Source organism: Kryptolebias marmoratus, linkage group LG12 (genome assembly GCF_001649575.2).
Source record: "Kryptolebias marmoratus isolate JLee-2015 linkage group LG12, ASM164957v2, whole genome shotgun sequence".
Classification (NCBI taxonomy): domain Eukaryota; kingdom Metazoa; phylum Chordata; class Actinopteri; order Cyprinodontiformes; family Rivulidae; genus Kryptolebias; species Kryptolebias marmoratus.
Genome location: NC_051441.1, coordinates 16,071,895 through 16,089,748, shown reverse-complemented (window position 1 = coordinate 16,089,748; position 17,854 = coordinate 16,071,895). Strand labels below are relative to the sequence as shown.

At 44.0% G+C, this 17,854-nt stretch overlaps 2 protein-coding genes across 3 annotated transcripts in view; both read right to left on the bottom strand.

Annotated features, from left to right (window-relative positions):
* smurf1 (SMAD specific E3 ubiquitin protein ligase 1) overlaps positions 1-807 on the bottom strand; it is an 18,224-nt gene extending 17,417 nt beyond the window's left edge. The window contains exon 1 of one of the 2 annotated variants that reach the window (XM_017416788.3): positions 497-807. In XM_017416788.3, coding sequence (XP_017272277.1) covers positions 497-551 — 55 coding nt within the window. In that variant the 5' untranslated portion in view covers positions 552-807. The remainder of the gene's footprint in view (positions 1-496) is intronic. The other variant, XM_017416789.3, reaches the window with a different exon arrangement.
* A 3,891-nt stretch (positions 808-4,698) lies between these two features.
* wipi2 (WD repeat domain, phosphoinositide interacting 2) lies at positions 4,699-12,837 on the bottom strand. The gene is made up of 12 exons (XM_017416475.3): positions 12,626-12,837; positions 11,508-11,590; positions 9,953-10,122; positions 9,724-9,820; positions 9,057-9,154; positions 8,738-8,830; positions 8,532-8,602; positions 8,306-8,419; positions 8,026-8,190; positions 6,962-7,069; positions 6,745-6,842; positions 4,699-5,940 (listed from the first exon to the last, which is right to left on the bottom strand). The coding sequence occupies exons 1-12, from the start codon at positions 12,697-12,699 to the stop codon at positions 5,828-5,830; spliced, it is 1,284 nt and encodes a 427-aa protein (XP_017271964.1). The 5' UTR covers positions 12,700-12,837; the 3' UTR covers positions 4,699-5,827.
* Positions 12,838-17,854: the final 5,017 nt, after the last annotated feature.

Here is a 17,854-nt window from a genome sequence, read left to right as displayed (position 1 = left end):
CCCCCTCCCTCCTCCCTAAACAAACAAACACAAATAAATAAGTACATATCCGAGCGGAGCAGTTAATGTCTGAGGAGGAAGCGCTTTCCCCGGGAAGGGTCGGGGTAAGTTCAGCGGGTCTGAACTGCAGCTGACACAGCAGCAGCCACACACCGATCGATGGCCACTGGTAAATCCAGGCTAGCATGTCACATCTGCAGATAAATCGACCCTCGAGCAGAATGCGGGACGGCATTAGCTGTTTTCTTGCTGTAGCACAGTCGGTGGGGTTCGGCCGGTGGTCAGCCGTTGACAAATATGGGTGTAGCTAACGAGCTTTTAGCGGTCAGCGGTAACTACAGTGTTCCTACAAGCTAACACGGGCTAACAGGCGAGCGTTAGCAGCAGATAAAGTTTGGGTTGACGGCATCAACATACAACAACCGAGGTTTATAAAGGAAGGATTTCAGCTGCCTTGTAAGCGATAGTTTATCTGGCTCGCTTTGTTTTTCCTTACCTGTCAGTCGGATTTTGATGCTGGACCCGTTCCTCCGACTCCCAGGATTCGACATCACTCCGGGGGAAGAAGAAGAAGAAAAAAAAACAAATAAAAAAAACGGACCACACAAACTTCCCCTCGGAGTCAGCCAAAATCACACCTTCACCCCAAAACGGAACCGCGGCGGACTTTAGCCGCGAACCATGCGCTTAGTTTCTGTTTTCCTCACGGACAAGGAGGTATTATTTCACCGCAAAGTCCTGCGCTCCTTCGAAATTCAACAACACGGGAGAACATTTTCGGGCAGGCTCGGGCACGTAGCTGCAGCTACGCTGTACGTGCTCACCCCCGAGAAGCGCGACGGAGAGCGTGTGCGTGCCCGTCTGCGTCAAATTAATGCTAGTCTGCTTTTTTCCCCCGATATGATTGTTGAAAAAAAGATCACTTTATTCAAACATTAGAATCAGTTTCATATTACAAACTTGAAAATCACAAAAATGTTAATAAAATAATCGATGACTTTCAAATAAATACATATCTTAAATAACTTGTGTTTCTTAAACAAGTTATTTCTGTTTTAACACCTATAGCACCAGCAGCTGCTATTCATTTCATGCTTTTACAGAATTATTACATTAAATTATTCCTTATGTGCCACTGAATGTGTTGTTGTGTAGTATTAATTTAAAATTAATTACTGGATACAATGGTCATACATTATTTTTGATAACTTCCCTTGCACGTGAAGCATTTATTAACTCTGGCAACAATATATTCTGATTTTTGTCAAGTTTATTGAATGCTTACTTTAAATGTGTGTTCTAATTTATCAACAGACAAACACCCATTACAAAATTTTTAATTTAAGCCACACTATGGACTCTGATTTTGCTTAGACTTTTATTGAATAAACACAAACACAAATACCTTTTCAACATATTCACTGATAGACGATAAGTCTATCTGCTATAAAGAAGAGTGGCATGTCTATTATTGAATTATATCCCTCTTCCAAGTAATTGAACCAATTCAGAGCTGAAGATGCAAACTTTTGCAGCTTCAGACCTGTCCCAAATGTTCATCTACAGCTCATTAACCATTGGAGGCAGTCCAGTTTAATATGGCTGCCACAACCAACTGACCTAAGAAACCACGAAACCGGCTATAACTCAGCCGAATTAACAGATATATGATGTAGTAGAAGCTGAGAGTCATTAACAGGATTTACTCTGGGTAACAGGTCATTTTTAAGCTCTGTCATTTGTCAACATAAGATGATTTTAGTGGGTGACAGGTATTCCTTTAAGAACTTCAGCCAAGAGCTCAAACATCAAATAGATGCCATACTTTTCTTTAAAATCTGAAACATCCAGTTTTCAGCTGTTGCTACTCGTCTAGGGAGCATCCAGGTTCCACCTAAATAAGAGTCGGTGTTCAGTTTGGGCAAGTAAGAAGTCCTTCACACTTCAAGGTTTGAACTCAGCACCAACATCTTCGGACTCTGGGTTGGGGTTAGCGAAACACAACCCAAGAGCTCTGCACGTCTCGCGTGTTATTTAGGGCACTTTCGGGGATGTTTATCGTAAATTCGCCAGGCCGAAATGTTTGTGAAAGCCCGAAGGGAAGCAGGGATTATAGCTGGTTGGGTTTGGTTCTACAGCAGGGCTGCAGTATTAGCCAAGGAAACAATGGAGTCTGTCTCCAGCCTGTTTACAGGACATAATAAATCCACATAAGCACCAAAGCTGCTCACACACTTCCAGAGGATATACTGACACACACACATGCACACTTTGTCTAACAAGCAAACACGTGCAGATCTTTTTTTTTTTAATTTGTCTGAGGCAAACATTTCTCTCCCTAAAACAATCGGGCACTCAGTTCAGTTTACAGAGATGTGGACAAGAGAGTCCACCCTCTTTCAGGTCCAGGGTTTTATGGATCAGGACTTAATGAAACGGTCTGATCTTTACCAGGGTTACCTCAGGTGTACGAAAACACACAACAGGTTCCAACATTAGTATTGTTTATCAAACAAAAGCCCAAAACCGACAAACATGCCTGACCTTATCCATTTCTCACAAGCCCTACTTGTGCAGTCTTTTTCTAATTGCAGTTGTAGACATGAACACATCCAGTTTCTCTGAGCATGGCACGGTCTGACCTTGGGGTGAATTTGCTGGGACGCCCACTCCTGAGATGGATGGCAGCTGTCTTCCTCACAACAGAATGATAGACTCCAAATTGCCTGTCATCATATTTCCAGATGATGAAACTGCATAGACCTCTAAAAGCGGAGGAGACTGAGCACATATAGGCCAGCCTGGTGGGGCACAGCGACCAGGTGACAGAAGACCATCCCTTCTGAAGGGGTCAGCAGGTGTAGGGCAGTACAACCACCCATCTCAAGCAGAGTTAAATGCAATCCACCATTATGTGGCGTCTCTTCAATGTACACAGAGGGGCATTTTTATACTAACAGATAGAGAAGCTGCTATACGAGCTCTCCATGCGCCACATTTCATATCATCGCTGGTTTGGGAGCGTGCCGGAGCAGTCAATCAACTGGGGAGAGATTAAAGTCTTACTGTTAAATAAATACCAGGACATACTGGTATTAATGGTAATGAACGAGCTGACTACCTTGCAGACGCTGGTAGCCAGGTCCACTTTGAAGGACCAGAGCCTATTTGGGCCTGGATTAGACGTCAACGATCAATCCGCTGGAGGGAGCTGAAGAACTGCAGACCGGCACGGGAACTGGTTAAAGGTTCCCTCAAAATGGTGATGGGACTTCATGACTGGTTCATGTGATGCCTTTGGCACTGAAATAGACACCTCTGAACTATTTAGGCTGTTGTTTGGCTCTGAGCAAACAAAGAATTCTGGAAGAACCCTACACCTGTGCACTTCATTAAATGCACCTTCACCAGCACTACATTTAGCACGGCACTTTAAGCAGAGATTTGCACATCAATAACCATTTGCACACAAGAGGTTTTAATTATTTATTGATTTTATTTCAATAATTAGCACGTAGCCTTTTGTTCCAGGCCTGCACAGCTGCTTCTCATTGAGAGGTGGGGTGGTTGTCTGTGAGGAGAGAAGAAATATTACTCTGAGCAAATAAGGTCCTTTGGTTAGTAAAACGTAGGCAAATGTTTGTGTGGAGTCTAATGATAAAAGTGTGAGTGCAAAGAAGTGGCTCGAAGTTGCTAGAATTTAATTACTCACCTGTCTTTCCTGTGTCCGGACAAATGCTTCCCCAGTGGTCCAGACACCATTTATAGGTTCCGGGAGAGGCCATGGAATAAGAGAGTGTGGGGAATTTCTGTGTAAGGGTTTTTGTTTTCATGAAAGCGTTCAGGTAAAAGGTTAAAATATGTATAAAAAGTAAGGGGTAAAAATCATATGTTTGTATTTATTAAATGTATTTTATGTATATAGATGGATGCTGTAATTTGGTAAACTCACCTGTGAGTTAAGAATGGTTTAATCCTTAAACAGCTGAGACTATTTAAGGCTGCAATTGTGATTAGAGAGATTTTTGGCGCCGTCAGAAGGCGTGACGTTCATCAAGGGTTCTAAATGTGGATAAATAAACCCTTGCTGCTTCACCTACTCTGCCTTGACCTTTATTTCCAGTGTAAACACAGCCACAAAAGGCCACGCCTGCTCACAGATAACCAAAAAGTCCTACGTAAACACAGGAACTGTGCGTAGCTATTAACTTTAACTTTATTTCTCCAAGCTGAGGTCGTTTAAAGAGCCATCTACAACTAGTAAGATATCCATTGTTAATTTTTCCACATAACCTCACTTATAAAAAAAGTATTCATTTAATATCCTTTAACAGTAAGAAATGTTAATTTTTTTTTCTGCTATTAGAAATTCATATACAAACGGCAAAATAAACGCAAGATGTAAATAGGAATGAAAGTAAACCCTCTTACATCAATACAGGATTTATTTTCATTATAGTTTCAGATGAATGCTTCACGTTTTGTACAAAAATCATTAGAAAATGCCTGACGCTCTGAAACTCTTCTGTTTAGCCGCCTCAGACACTAAACGGGGAACCCCGCAGCGTCCCGGACCAGCTGGTGGGCCTCAGCCCCATCCCCGGGTCGCGGCGTGGTCCGCGGTCCACTTCACGGTCCGACGTGTCTCAGAGTGCTGCCTTCAAGCCGCTGCCTAGCAACTGGGTGCAGGTATATCTAGTCATGTGCGGGGGACACGCGGCCGGGATGAAGAGTGGACATTTTTTTTTTTTTTTTTACAGCCTTTAGTCTCGTCGTCTTCATCGCCACCAGCCATGTGTCTTCCATGTATGGACACAGTATCACGACAACACCATGCACGTTTTCATGACACATCATTGGTTATGATTAGTTCTTGAGATTTTTAAAAACAATCAATTAAAGAAGTAAAAAAAAAAAGAAATGTCAACCAATGACTGCAGGCCTGTGGAGCAGAGAGGATGGGACCTGATCCTCTGATTGGATGAGGTAAAAAAGAGCGGGAAGGGATAGGAGGGGGCGTATTTAATATTATTATAATTATTATTACTAGATGTTTTGCTAATGTACATGCCCAGCACACACACACACTTTAAATCTCAGCATAAACACACACACTTATTCGCCAACACCTCTGCCTCGTGCCAAAGGCTTCCATCGTGGTGGATGCCACATTTCTTTGTTTGTGCAACTTTTTTTTTTTTTTGCAGCAGAGGAAAAGTGCGCGCTCACACAATTACTAAGGTCTGATCTCTTAAAAAAAAACAACAACATTTTTTTCCATCAATTTAAAGAAATCACCCTTTTAAACAGGGGGAAAAAAAACAAAAAACAAATAAGACGACGAGGCTAGAGAGGCACTTACACGATCACTTTCATTTTACACAGTGCTTGCATCTGTGTGTGTGTGTCCAGAAATAAGACACGGCTACATGAATAGTTTTTCTTTTCCTTTCCATTTTTGGACCACACTCACAGGGGCTCGTTTTTACAAATGGAGCAAGTTTGTTTTGTTTTGTTTTTAGCAGTTGGCACATGTACATGCAAAGCTTCAGTTTGGGCCTGCGCAGGCAAACTGAGGGGTGGGGGGGGGGGCGAAGNNNGGGGGGGGGGGCGAAGAGGGAGCCGAGGAGGGAAGAAAAGGATAAAGATTCGGAAGTGGACAGGGGGGAAAAATAAAAAATAAAAACCCAAAACGCACAGATAGAATGACGGACAGGTTCTTGAACAACCTCCCCTCCATCTTTAATCCCCCCCCCCCTTTCCCTCCTTGGGTCTGATGTTTTGTCGCAGCACCAGAGGAGCCCTCTGAACGTTGCAGTCTGTCGGGTCAGTCGGTTTCGAGGATGAGCGGCGGCTGCTCGTTCTCCTCCTCCAAGCGCAGGTCGTTGAGGTCCTCTTCGAGCCCCGCCCCGCCCACGGCGCCTTGTTCCTCGCAGTAACCTAGGCAACAAGTTCAAACAATCAAAAACGACCGACCGCTCCTGAATGGGGTGTCAGCTGGCTTGCTAAAAACGTCAAAATGTCATACTTAAACATAATTTAAACTGGCCATGAATTAAAGGGATAATTCAGATCTTTTGAAGTGAAGTTTTATGGAAAAGTGACTCCCTAATTTGTTTGCTTCTCAGTCCGATCAGAATGAAACCGTTTCTCCAAACTGAGGTCATTCAAGGAGCCATCTACAACAGGTAAGATACTACATTTTTATAACCTTTCCACAAAACCCTGTTTCAAAAAGTCTGATATAGCTTTAAAGCAAACAAACACACAAACAAAAAAATGTCCACATTCTGTAATATGTTTATACATTTTGACAACTATCCAACAAATGTACTTAAAACTGCCTTTCATGTGAGAGTCTTAAACTGAGATGGTCTTATGTTTAGAAATGATGGCTGGAGCCGATTTGATTGAACCTTGACCTTGATATCACAAGCTGTCAAGATGTCATGCTCAGAGTATGTGCTGTGAATCACTCTCAACTACTGCCACACCAAGTTTTAGCTGTGAAATTGAACGAGTTACAGACATTTCTGGGTTGGCTAATGTGAATCAGCCAACAGAAATAGTAACCGTGGGCAATAAATTTGCCATAGTTTGGTAATTAATGTGTGAACTTTTAGTGTTTTCGTCATGCAACACACACATCAGTGGAACAAAATATGTTCAGTCAATTTATTATACAGCTTCCAGTATTTTAATGTCCTTAAAAGAGACTTACTGACATCGGTTGTGTTATCCTACCTTTAGTGACGGCTGCACTATAGGTTTGGGCCACCAGGGGGCGATCATGTGAGCCCTGCTCCAGGATCTCATTGGGGGGCTCGGTGCTGCTGTCTAACCTGAAAGTCGGTCACAAAATGCAGCCATCAGATTGGAGACCACTTCAGAAAACACGGCTGGTGTTGAAAAAGCGCGTGGAAAACTCGTTCGTTCTCCGCTCCCAGGGCAGGCGTTGTACCTGTGCTGCTTCATGAGCGTGCACTCTCCTCCCTCCTGGGGATCTAGGTTGTACAGGTACAAGTATCCGTCGGCGGCTGCGACCAGCAGCCTGGGGATCTTCTGAATCCTGATTTAAGACAATCAAAACGGAGATTCGTGAACATCCTGGTTATAATAAAGTCCAGTTTGGACAACTGCAGCTGACCAGGAGCCGATAGGACGATATCCTGCTCATTTGCATTTTTTTTGCAGCTGGGTTACAATTTGTCTGGTGACTTTCTTGCAAACGGGAAGTGATTCAGATTAAAGCAAACACAGGAAAAGCTGGATGCCGACATAAGCAGAAGCAGCACACAGCGTGATCGAACGTCACGTCTAAAGGAGCTAAAGTGACGCCACCAAGGAGCAAAAATAAATGCACATCAGTGGTTACATTCCTGTTATAAATAACTAAAGGAGTAAAGGGTCAGCACTTTGATCTCGCAATGTTTAAGAAGTAAAGGATCAAAAATCCAGATCCTGAAACTTCCCTATAATGTCTGCCAAAAGAGCCATCACTGGATATTTGCTGTAATTCAGTGCATTTTTCTGACATTTCTGTTGGGAGAAAATGAGATTCACGGCAAAACCTTCAGTTTATATCTCTGCAGGTGAATACTTCTGATTTCTGAGGCGTGTTTTAGTTCTTATTGTAGGGACCATCTTGCTTTTACCATATTTATTTATACAAACAGCAACATGTCTTTGTGTTGAATTTGCTGAAGTTTAACCTAGTCTTCCCTCTAACATCAGTTCCAACAAGTCTAAATGAAGATCGATCCACTCCTGTGCTTAACAACTGGAGATAATCGCTCGTTTTCTCCAAATACATAAGGCTAAGAGTCTGCACGGGACTTCTTTCTTTTTTCTATAAATATATATTTCATAAAAAAATGTAAATGTAAGAAAACAATCTTTAGCTGTATTTTGCCTGGACATCGGTTTATCTTTTAGTCACTTTCTGATCCGCAGAAACAGAGGCTTTGACCTCACCGTTGCTCAAGCTGTTAAGTGTTTAAAAATCCAAACGGTGTTCATGCTCACACAGCTAAGGCGCAGATGTTTTTGTGCCCGCAGAAAGGCAGGCGAACGGTGGCGAAGGCCCGTCCCTGGGTGAACATTTCCGTGACCTGCGACGGCAGGTAGGTGGTGGACGCCATCAGGACCTTCCCCAAGTAGCCTCCCCATGTGGTGGGTTCCTCTGCCGGCCTGAAACGACACACACAGCACCTTGTGTTTTCATTCTGAGGAAGGAGGAAGGAGCGAGGGGGAGGGGGGGACAGAGTCCGCTGCAGGTGGACGAGTTGGACAGGACGGTACTTACACGTACTTCTCCTTCTGTGTCTCTAATTTGAAAATGTGGACCGTTTCTGTGTTGCTGGAGGCGGAAAGGTACAGGCCTTCCATGCTGAACGCCAACGAGCAGATGCTCACGCACCTGAAACACACGCACAGAGGAGCAAGTGTTCAGCATATAAAAACCCTAAAAGTACACAGGAAAAAAAAAAAAAAAAAACTCCAGACAGCGTGACGGCTCTCGGATCTTGTACCTTTTGACGCCTCGCCGAAATTCAAAGAGCTTCTGCCCCTCTGGGATGGAGAAGACACGGATGACTGTGCCCTGGGAGGAAGTGAGAGACACAAGGCACATGCAGAGAGATACAACACTTGAAAGGGAAGCAAACACAAGGGCCATTCATTTAAATCGGACAGAGATCCCGTCACCACGACAGCGGCTCGATTTGACAGACGATACCTTCTCCGAAGCTGTGGCGAGCTTGGTGCCGCTGGCGTCAAACGCCAGAGCTGCTAACGGGCTGTCGTGGGCTGGAATCATATTTGCTGCCCGCTGGAAACAAACAAAAACACACCTGTGTCTATTTCAGACAGCCTGCTGGACAGATTACACAGACAGAAGAGCGTTGACCCCTCACCCATCACCTGCATGTCTGTTTTCAAAGGGAAATACAAAATAATACAAGAAAATCTGCACAGAGGAAGCTGGAGAATACATGTCTGCAAGTTAAAACAAAGAGAGAAGACAGCCTAACTACTGCACGTTAGCGGTCACCTACCAGGTTGACCGTGTCGAACACCTGGACCTCTCCTATCGTTGCACTGCCCGGGTACGCCAGGTAACAGTTATCGTTGCTGATGGAGAGGGCACACAACCCTGAGGAGGCACAGACACAAACTAAACTAAAGGACAGCCATTTGTTGGAGAAATTCAAATAACCCACCACCTTTTTACAGCCGTTTTTGTCTGGAAAAAGTCTAAAAATCCAAAATAATACACGGCAGACGCTAGGCTGCTCTGTCGGCTCAGGCCACAATGCATTCTGGGTGTACTTTGAAACACGTAGCGCACAACATCTGTTCACTTTTACTGTCCCAGGTGACGAGCTTCAAAGGAACCATTAAGTGGATAAACGGTTGAAAGGGTCGACAAAACTACAACATGGCAGAATCGTCTTTACGGCGCACGAGGGGGACGACTGGAACAGCCTGAGAGCCAAACGAAGAGGCTCTGACGCAGCAGAAACAAAATGGACGCCGCCGAAAATAAACTCCAATGAAGCTGAGATGTTTGTGGCTCTGTTATGTCTGCATGCATGTTGTTTTTTGTTTTGTTTTTTAAGTCCAACATTTTATTCGCTGGACTTTATATTTACAGACTTTATCAATTGATTTTTTTGTTTAATTATTATTATTTCTGGTGTAAACTGCATGTCTCCAACTGACCTGAAGGGTTGGGTGGGGTCTCTCTGATAGTGTGCAGCACTTTCATGTCTCTGATGTTGTGGATGTAAAGCGACTCCTCCAGACACACAATCAGCCTCTGCAGAGAAACCCGACGACATCAGCAGAGCTGGGGAACAACTACCCAAACATATCCCTGAATGGCTTTGTTGGTCTATAAAGTCATGTCTTTAAACATAAACAAGACTGTAATTGTGTCTCCTCTTCTAACCTGTCTGTTGAGCTTCACAGCCAGTATGGTGTTTGAGTAGGAGTAGTTGCAGATCTCAGTTCCCTTCTTGAAGTGACAGACTTTGAGCTTCCTGGGCGCCTTCAGGCTCACGATGGCCACGAGGCTGCTGGAAAACAGACGCTCCACGATGCACACGTCCTCCGTGTCAGCTGCAGGGACGCAAACACAAACGATCACTTTTGCTCTGTGGCGCCCTCTTAGCATTCACTGACAAAACAGCAACAACAAAAAAAAGTCGACTGGAAGTGAAATGAAACCAATAATGAGACTTTTTTCTGTTTATGCCTTTAGCTTCACAGGAGGTTTGCCGCTTTGAGCTCTCCTTGTGACACCTGTGTTACCGTTTGACAGGTGTACCGCCCCAGTCAAACTCCCCGCCTGCCACCGATCCCAGAGCAGGTCACGCTGCCACAAGCTGATGCCACTCGAGGCTTACCTCACCGGATAATTGAGAAAAATAAAACAAGAGCAGCTGATTGAACAAAAACAGGTCTGTGACGTCCTCAGATGCCCGGTTGCGCAACCGCAGCACACTAACTGACAGCCTACATTTTGTTTATTTTCTCCAACTCCTGCAATCAGTGCCACCCAGGCCACAGACCCTCTGTACAGGTGCACTGAAGCAGATGCTGCCTGCAGAGAAACCACAACTTACTCTGCTTGTGTTTTTAAAATCCTTCTGTTGAGAGATCTGAAGTTAACCAGAAACTATACTGAGGGCTGCAGCCTCAAATATTCAAGTGTAATCATGTCGAGGCTATACACAAGGTTTTAAAAAAACGGGTCTTTATTTATAAAAAGCATTAATTTTTTTTAGCGTATTGAAATAAACATGGAGGCAGCTGCCAGGGTGGGTACAAAGCAGGTTCGATGTGGGCGGAGGAGGGCTACAAAGTAATGCGAATGGCCCAAAATATTGTTTTGCAAGCTGTGCGCACAAAAACAGGTCACGATTTTTTTTTTTTTAAATGTCCAGCCACATAGCTCACTGGTCACAAATGCTTAAAATTCAGCGAGACTGCACCCACTTTGTCACGGCTTTGAATCGGCAACTAGTCTCCAACAATCACAGCCAAGTTGGCTTTAATGTTAGCGTCTAAGAGAATGAGTCTGAGACGACACGACTCCCTTCTGTCTTTCTCTGACCGTGCAGCTCGAGTGCTCCCACTCCCTGCTTTGCATCAAACGCAACAAAATGATCAAAACGGTACGTGTTATCTTGCCACACACAATCGCACAAAATGAATGCTGCAGAGAACATGTAATGTGTGTGAATCCAGAAACAGGAAGGATGCTTGATGCTTCAGCTTATGAGTGTGAGTAATGTGCTGACAGGTGATATTAATATTTAAGCTACAAACTAAACTCTTACCCTTAAGTAACTGCATCATGTCTAGACAAAATACAGACGGAACGAGTAGCAACATAACAGAGTCCCTTAGTGTTTTATCTGATCCTGACTGCATGAGTACACTGTACTCACACATGGATTGACGGCGTTAGAAAGCAAGAACAGAGCATGCACAATACTTACTACATTCATATATCTGCTCCAATTTGTCCACTGAGGACAAGGAGAAAAACTTGTATCCCGATTTGGTGCCAACAGCTAAGGACCTGCGCAAAGAAAGGCCAGAAACAGAACAGGCAGTGACCAAGGAGCGTTAGATCAGCGAAGCATTACAGACAGACAAGAGATGGAGTCCGGGGTCGTTCCTTCCTGTCACAGAGATGTCAGGCAGCGCTGCCGTCTCCGTGTCACTGGATACACTGGATATTAGCTGTCAGACGGCGGCTGCTGTCTCAGGAATGGAGTTTTGCGACAACGCCAGGCTCGTCTGCACCAGTGTTGTGCTGGAAAAAACCCTTCAGGGCACGATTATCTCCAATCATTTCATTAGGATATATTTACATGGGGGTGCTTATTTATAGAAAGCTTGGTTGTCAGGAGATGAACCTCCTGTTTCTGGCCCAGGAAAGAGTGATCAATCTCCAACCTTTTCAACCAAAAGTACAATAAAACATTTACCAGGGGGTGCACATTATGGCAACCAAGCCTGTTATTCAACACACCCTGTATAAATATACCAACACCAACAAACCGCATTCAGATGCAGGGGTGATTTTTTTTCTCTGCACAACACCAGTGTAGCCAAGAGTTTGAAAGTGGCCCACAAAGTCCTAATCTTTGGTAAGAAATAAGTAAATAAAAGTGATCCAGCTGAAGATTTTCACAACCTTGAACTGCACTCCAGCTGAGTGCTACACATCCTAACACATCTAAATCATGTCAGCTATTAATCATGACAGGGACTTCTTTAACTGATTATTGGACATAAATCATAACTTTCATCAAGTAACCTCACAACCATGGAGTCTAATCCTGGGGCTAAAGTTGGCCCCAGACAGGACAACACACCATCACGTTAGCAGGAAAGCTAGGCTAATCTCCGGTGAAATAAAATCTGTCTGGATGATTTATTTAATAATCTGGCTCACTGTAGTCATGTCTACAGTGAGAAACGTGGTCCTGGGTGTTCACACGGCCACCTGTGACCCCGTTAGCTCCCATTGAGCTAGCTAACGGGAGCTAGCCCGACGGCTCCCACAGGCCAGCGGCTCCCCCGACTCTCCCCCCTGGCCCTGCCTTACGTGTTGTCCTGGTTAAAGTTGGCGAAGAGGAGCTGGCTTCCGCCAGCATCCCCGCTCTGACTGGCCAAGTTCATGAGCTCGGCACCATCGACATATACAGCTCCGGGTGAAGTAGCAGCAGCTGGGCTGGGCTTGTTGCAGTGTTGCGCTTTCTCTCACAGGGCCATCTTTCTGCTTGGCCCCGCTGTAGTGATTGTTGTTGTTTTTAGNGGGGGGGGGGGGACAGTGCTCACCCTCCGTGCGCATGCGCGGAACTGACTGCGCGGAACGCTTTTAAAGGGACCGTGCTCATAAATTTGCGCATTAGCGACCGAAAATAGCAAATAAATAATAAAAACTACTGCAGTTGTGCAAAATTGCTTTGGTTGTGTGGTGTCTGGAAAACGGGAGCAGTAAACAATAAACAGACTACGGAGAAAATACTATGTAAAGAAAGATTTGAGCTGATGTCAATGAGTTGATTTGATGTACCAGCGCCCTCTACCGTCCACAGCCTGAAAATACTACAGTACTCCCATAATGAATTATTATTAATTTTATTATTATTATTATTAGTAGTAGTAGTATTAAAACAGGGGAATAATCCCCCAACTCATAGTGACTGTAAAACAGACTGCATATATGTTTTTTATTATTAAAATTATTTTTTTCTCTTAGTTTTGTTTTAATTCAGTAATTCAGCAGAGGGCAGCATGATGACTGAAAATCACTCTACATTATCTGGGTTAATCTTTTTCCAAAATAAGCTGACGAGGGAGCCGTCAATGTCCAGCTGTCTTACTGAAAGGTCCAATAAATGCATTATTAGTCGGCGACAGCTTACGTTCAATAATTACGCAGAATATTTGAAAAAGCATACATGTCTGAGCAATAAATCAGATGTTCTCAAGTAAAAAAAAAAAAGAACAGTTGATATCTTACCTGCAGCAGCTAGGCGCAGCCTGGGGCACTTCCTGCAGAAATACTACAATATTTATAATTTATCTGCCAGAATACAGCTAGGTCAGGTTTATAAAACTGTTTTAAAATGGCAGCAATCCACTCAGGTCTTGGCCTCACTCAGACTAGCAGTTCGACCCTATGTGTCAATACAAGGCCCGCAGGCCAGATCTGGCCCTTGTTAGCACTTTACCTGGCCCTCACTAGATAACATTTAATTTTTATTAGTTCTGGCTCTCCAGTTTTGGACAGATCAAGACTCCTTTGCTTCTCATTTTGCTTAAAAAACTTTATTGAAGTCTTCTTGTGATCGTTACTTTAAAGCCAAGAAAACTACATTTTAATTTCTCAGTAACCTTCATTTTGACATGAAAAACGCAACAAAGAACATCGAATGGGACCGATCAAATGCTTTTTAATTAACTTGCAGCCATGAAAAGACTTGAGTCAACATGCATCAGAGAAACAGCAGATCTGCTTTAATTTATGTAGTCGTTTTCTGTATTTTCTTCTTGTTTTAAAGTTAAATGTTAATAGCTGTACAATTGATTTTTTTGTTTCTTTTTTTAGCTCTTTTAATAGACTGTGATCAAATTTATTACCAAGAAATGTGCAACATAGCCCTGAGTTAGACAGTTAATCTTGTCAGGATTAAACAAACTGAGGTTGTCCGAAGAGTTATCTGCAACAGGTAAGATGTTAATTATTCATAACCTTTTCATAGAGCCCTGCTTCAACAGATCTGAACCATTGTTTTAAACCAAAATAAATGACTCATGATTCGCTCATATTCACTTCTAGTTCAATTTAATTGCATCCATGTCAACGTTTTGTTCATAGCTGTTCTAAATGTATCCACAGCACTGCTTTACGGAGGCTCACCGAGCTGACTCTGAGCATCCCAGCCTGTTAACATCTGTGTCGGCCCGCGTTCACCTGGCACAGGTTGAGACACGAGGTGAGCAGGAAGAGCTGAGTCACAGCGACCGCTCTCAGGTGCTAATCTGTCTGAGCCTGTCAGAGAGCGGTCGAGACTGATGCACACTATTAACAGGAAAGTGAAAGGTGAGTCGGCAGACTGAGTTGACCTCTGCAAAAAGCAGGGCCCCGGCTTGGGGTGAGGATCTCACCGAACAAAGGAAGGATACAGAGTTCACACCCTGTCAGGCTCTTGGCCTGGCTACAGAAAGGAAAGGAAAGGCTACGCAGACGGTGGGAAGTTTCAACCAGACGAAATCAGAGCACTTCAGCAACAGTTTGACACGTTTTTTAAAATAAATTTCCTTGAACGAATGCATATCAGCCACTGTCTTGTGTAGATTTTACCTCAGTGTCTGTAAAATTGACTGAGCTACAGCCATTTTTTGTTTTGGCTAAGGTCGAATAGCTGTGGCGACCAACTTGAAATGGGGTCGACTCCAAGAGTTAATCAGTTGTAGAGGTACGTCAAATGTTCGGTTTCTGAGCATTTCATTAACAACTGTCCAGTGGTTTGAGAAATATTTTGCTAACAGACACACACACACATGTTATGAAGCACTTTGATTAAAACAAAAACTGCTGTTCGAAGACCTTCAGCTCAGCATCTACAGCATCTCATTATCACACGGAGCTGGTGGCGCCGTTTTGGTCCAGTTTCCTCTTCTGTCTGCATTTTCAAGCAACCGAATCAGAGAGGGGTTAAACAGAAAGCAAAGCCTCCCCTCTTAATCAAAAAGGTGTGTTTGCTCTGTGGATGACGATGTCATAAACCTGTCTGATAATCATAGCTGACTGTAAATCAAATGCAAATTGTTTCTTCTTTAAATCTAAACTCTGACGCATAATCGCATCCTGTTTGGTTGTTCCACTTTGCATCACTGTGTGTGTGTGTGTGTGTGTGTGTGTGTGTGTGTGAGGGGGGTATTCACCGGCATGATGTTGTTGTTTCACTGCAGTCATTGATACTGAATCTTATCTGTGGACGCAGTGCCGTGTTCACTGGGAGCGTGGAAACTTGTTTGCATATCGTCTGCCTCGCAGCTGCTGCATGAAGCCACAACCAGCTTCGGCTGACCTCTGCTCCTGCTGGATAATCTTTAATTTTCCATTCTCTCTCACAGCGTGTGTGTGTGTGTGTGTGTGTGCTGGGAAACATGTGTGAGTAGTTCTGCAGTAATAATAAACATAGGAAATATATTAATGCAGATTGTACACATTTAGTACACTGTAAATATATTTTTATAGAGCCAGAACGGAGAATTACAAAGATAACTACGAAGAGATACTCAAACTCCTCCACCTGAGGAGGATGATGGTGGGATGGAGCAGGAGATGGATCAACGGATCCGGGCCTCGTCTTCAGTAATGAGGGCGTTGCTTCTATCGGTCGTGGTAAAGAAAGAGTTGAGTCGAAAGGCAAAACTCCGGATTTACTGCTCTGTCTATGTTCCAACCCTCACCTACGGTCAGGCGGTTTGGATCATGACAGAACAGGAGGAGATCCTGGATCCAAGCAGCTGAAGTGAGCCTTCTTCGTATGGCGGCCGGACTCAGCCTGAGAGATAAGGTGAGGAGCTCCGTCATCTGGGAGGAGCTTGGCGTAAAGCTGCTGCTCCTCCTCATCGAAAGGAGTCAGCTGAGGTGGTTCAGGCATCTCCTGGATGCCTCAATATGGAGGTTTTCTAGGCATGACCTACTGGGAAAAAACCTCAACGCAGACCCAGAACTTACTGGAGAGATTCTGTATCCTCTCTGGTCTGGGAACGCCTTGGGATCCTCCAGGAGGAGCTGGAGAGTGTCTCGGGGAGAGGGAGGTCTGGGTTTCTCTCCTGGACCTGTGGATGGATGGATGGATGGATGGATGGATGGATGGATGGATGGATGGATGGATGGATGGATGGATGGATGGATGGATGGATGGATGGATGGAGGAGTTTATGGTTAAATACAGACACCTGCAGATTGCTAAATTTAACTGTAAATACAATGTAAGACACAGTACAGAAAATTCCCTCAACCTCATTGGACTCTCTTCCACCTGCTCCCTATTCTCACCGCACTGCTGTTAACTTCTGTGTGGAGCCTGCATGTTCTCCCTGAACAAGTGTGAGGTTTTTTTTTGGGTACTCTCCCCTGAACAGGGTCAAACAGGAGTCTAGAAGACAGAGACAATTTCAAAAACTTCCTTCAATAATTCAAAACCACAAAAGCAAACGTGCGAGCGAGGACGGCTTCATCTACTTCTACGATCAGAAGGTTCAGGCTCTTCTTTGGTTGATCTCCACTTCTCCAGATTTTCCACGGTGTTCACGCCGGAGGCAGACGTTCATCTTGTGCGTGTCGAGGCTGGCCGACAATTAAAATCTCGCATTTCATGTTCAGCCTTATATTTTTTATTTTGGTGGGGGTGGTGGGACTGTTTGCTACCAGAATTGCAATAAATTGATACAAATCAACTCTGCCCTAAATTTCTAGCTCTCGTTTCGTTTCACTTGTTTCATTTCAGATTTTTTTTGTTTTGTTTTGTTTTAAAGGACGCAGGAAAAAGGAAACATCGGGGGTTTTCTGGATCTGATCAGCTGTGGCTCCTTGTTGGCGCTTCATCATTAGTTCAAAGCTTCCAGCATCTTCATGAACATTTCAGTTTATCTGTAAATTCATGGTCTTCTCCTGCTCCGTAACGCCTTTTACTCAGATTTTCAGAGCGCTGCAGGTGGGTTACACGCTGGTATTTGAATAAATGTAGCTGAGCTGGAGCTGCTGATTTAGCTGCAGGTAATCAGCAAATTCAAATCTGATGGGTGCCTGACTTTGCATGGCGTCCTTTTCTCTTTTCTTTTTTTTGTTTTGTTTTACATGTCTGACCAATAAACACACCATCTCACTTTGCTGATTCATTTTTGACTTTATGGTGAATAAAACGTGCGAACGGAACAAACCGGACGAATAAATCCCATAATCTCACTAAAGTCAGGCCTCGGGGAGGGGACACATTTCCACCAACTGAAGCACTCAGAGGAGTTAGTCTGAGGGCAAACAGAGAACTGTGAATGTTTTAACGAAGAAGTCCCAAAGTAGTCCAATCAAATTCAACCTTTTCTCTCAGGAAAAATTTTGCTTATACAACCCTGCAGCTTGGACCGTAGCCCAAAAAATATATACATTTCCAAAAATCATGGGTCAAATTCTGATAGTTCAACCATTTTTGAGCAGTTTTCTGTGAGAAAACCGGGGTTTTACCGCCATTTACGGTCCCCTCCAAACAGGGACTGCGATTACAGCGCTCTCGTGTGACCATGTGGCTCAAGA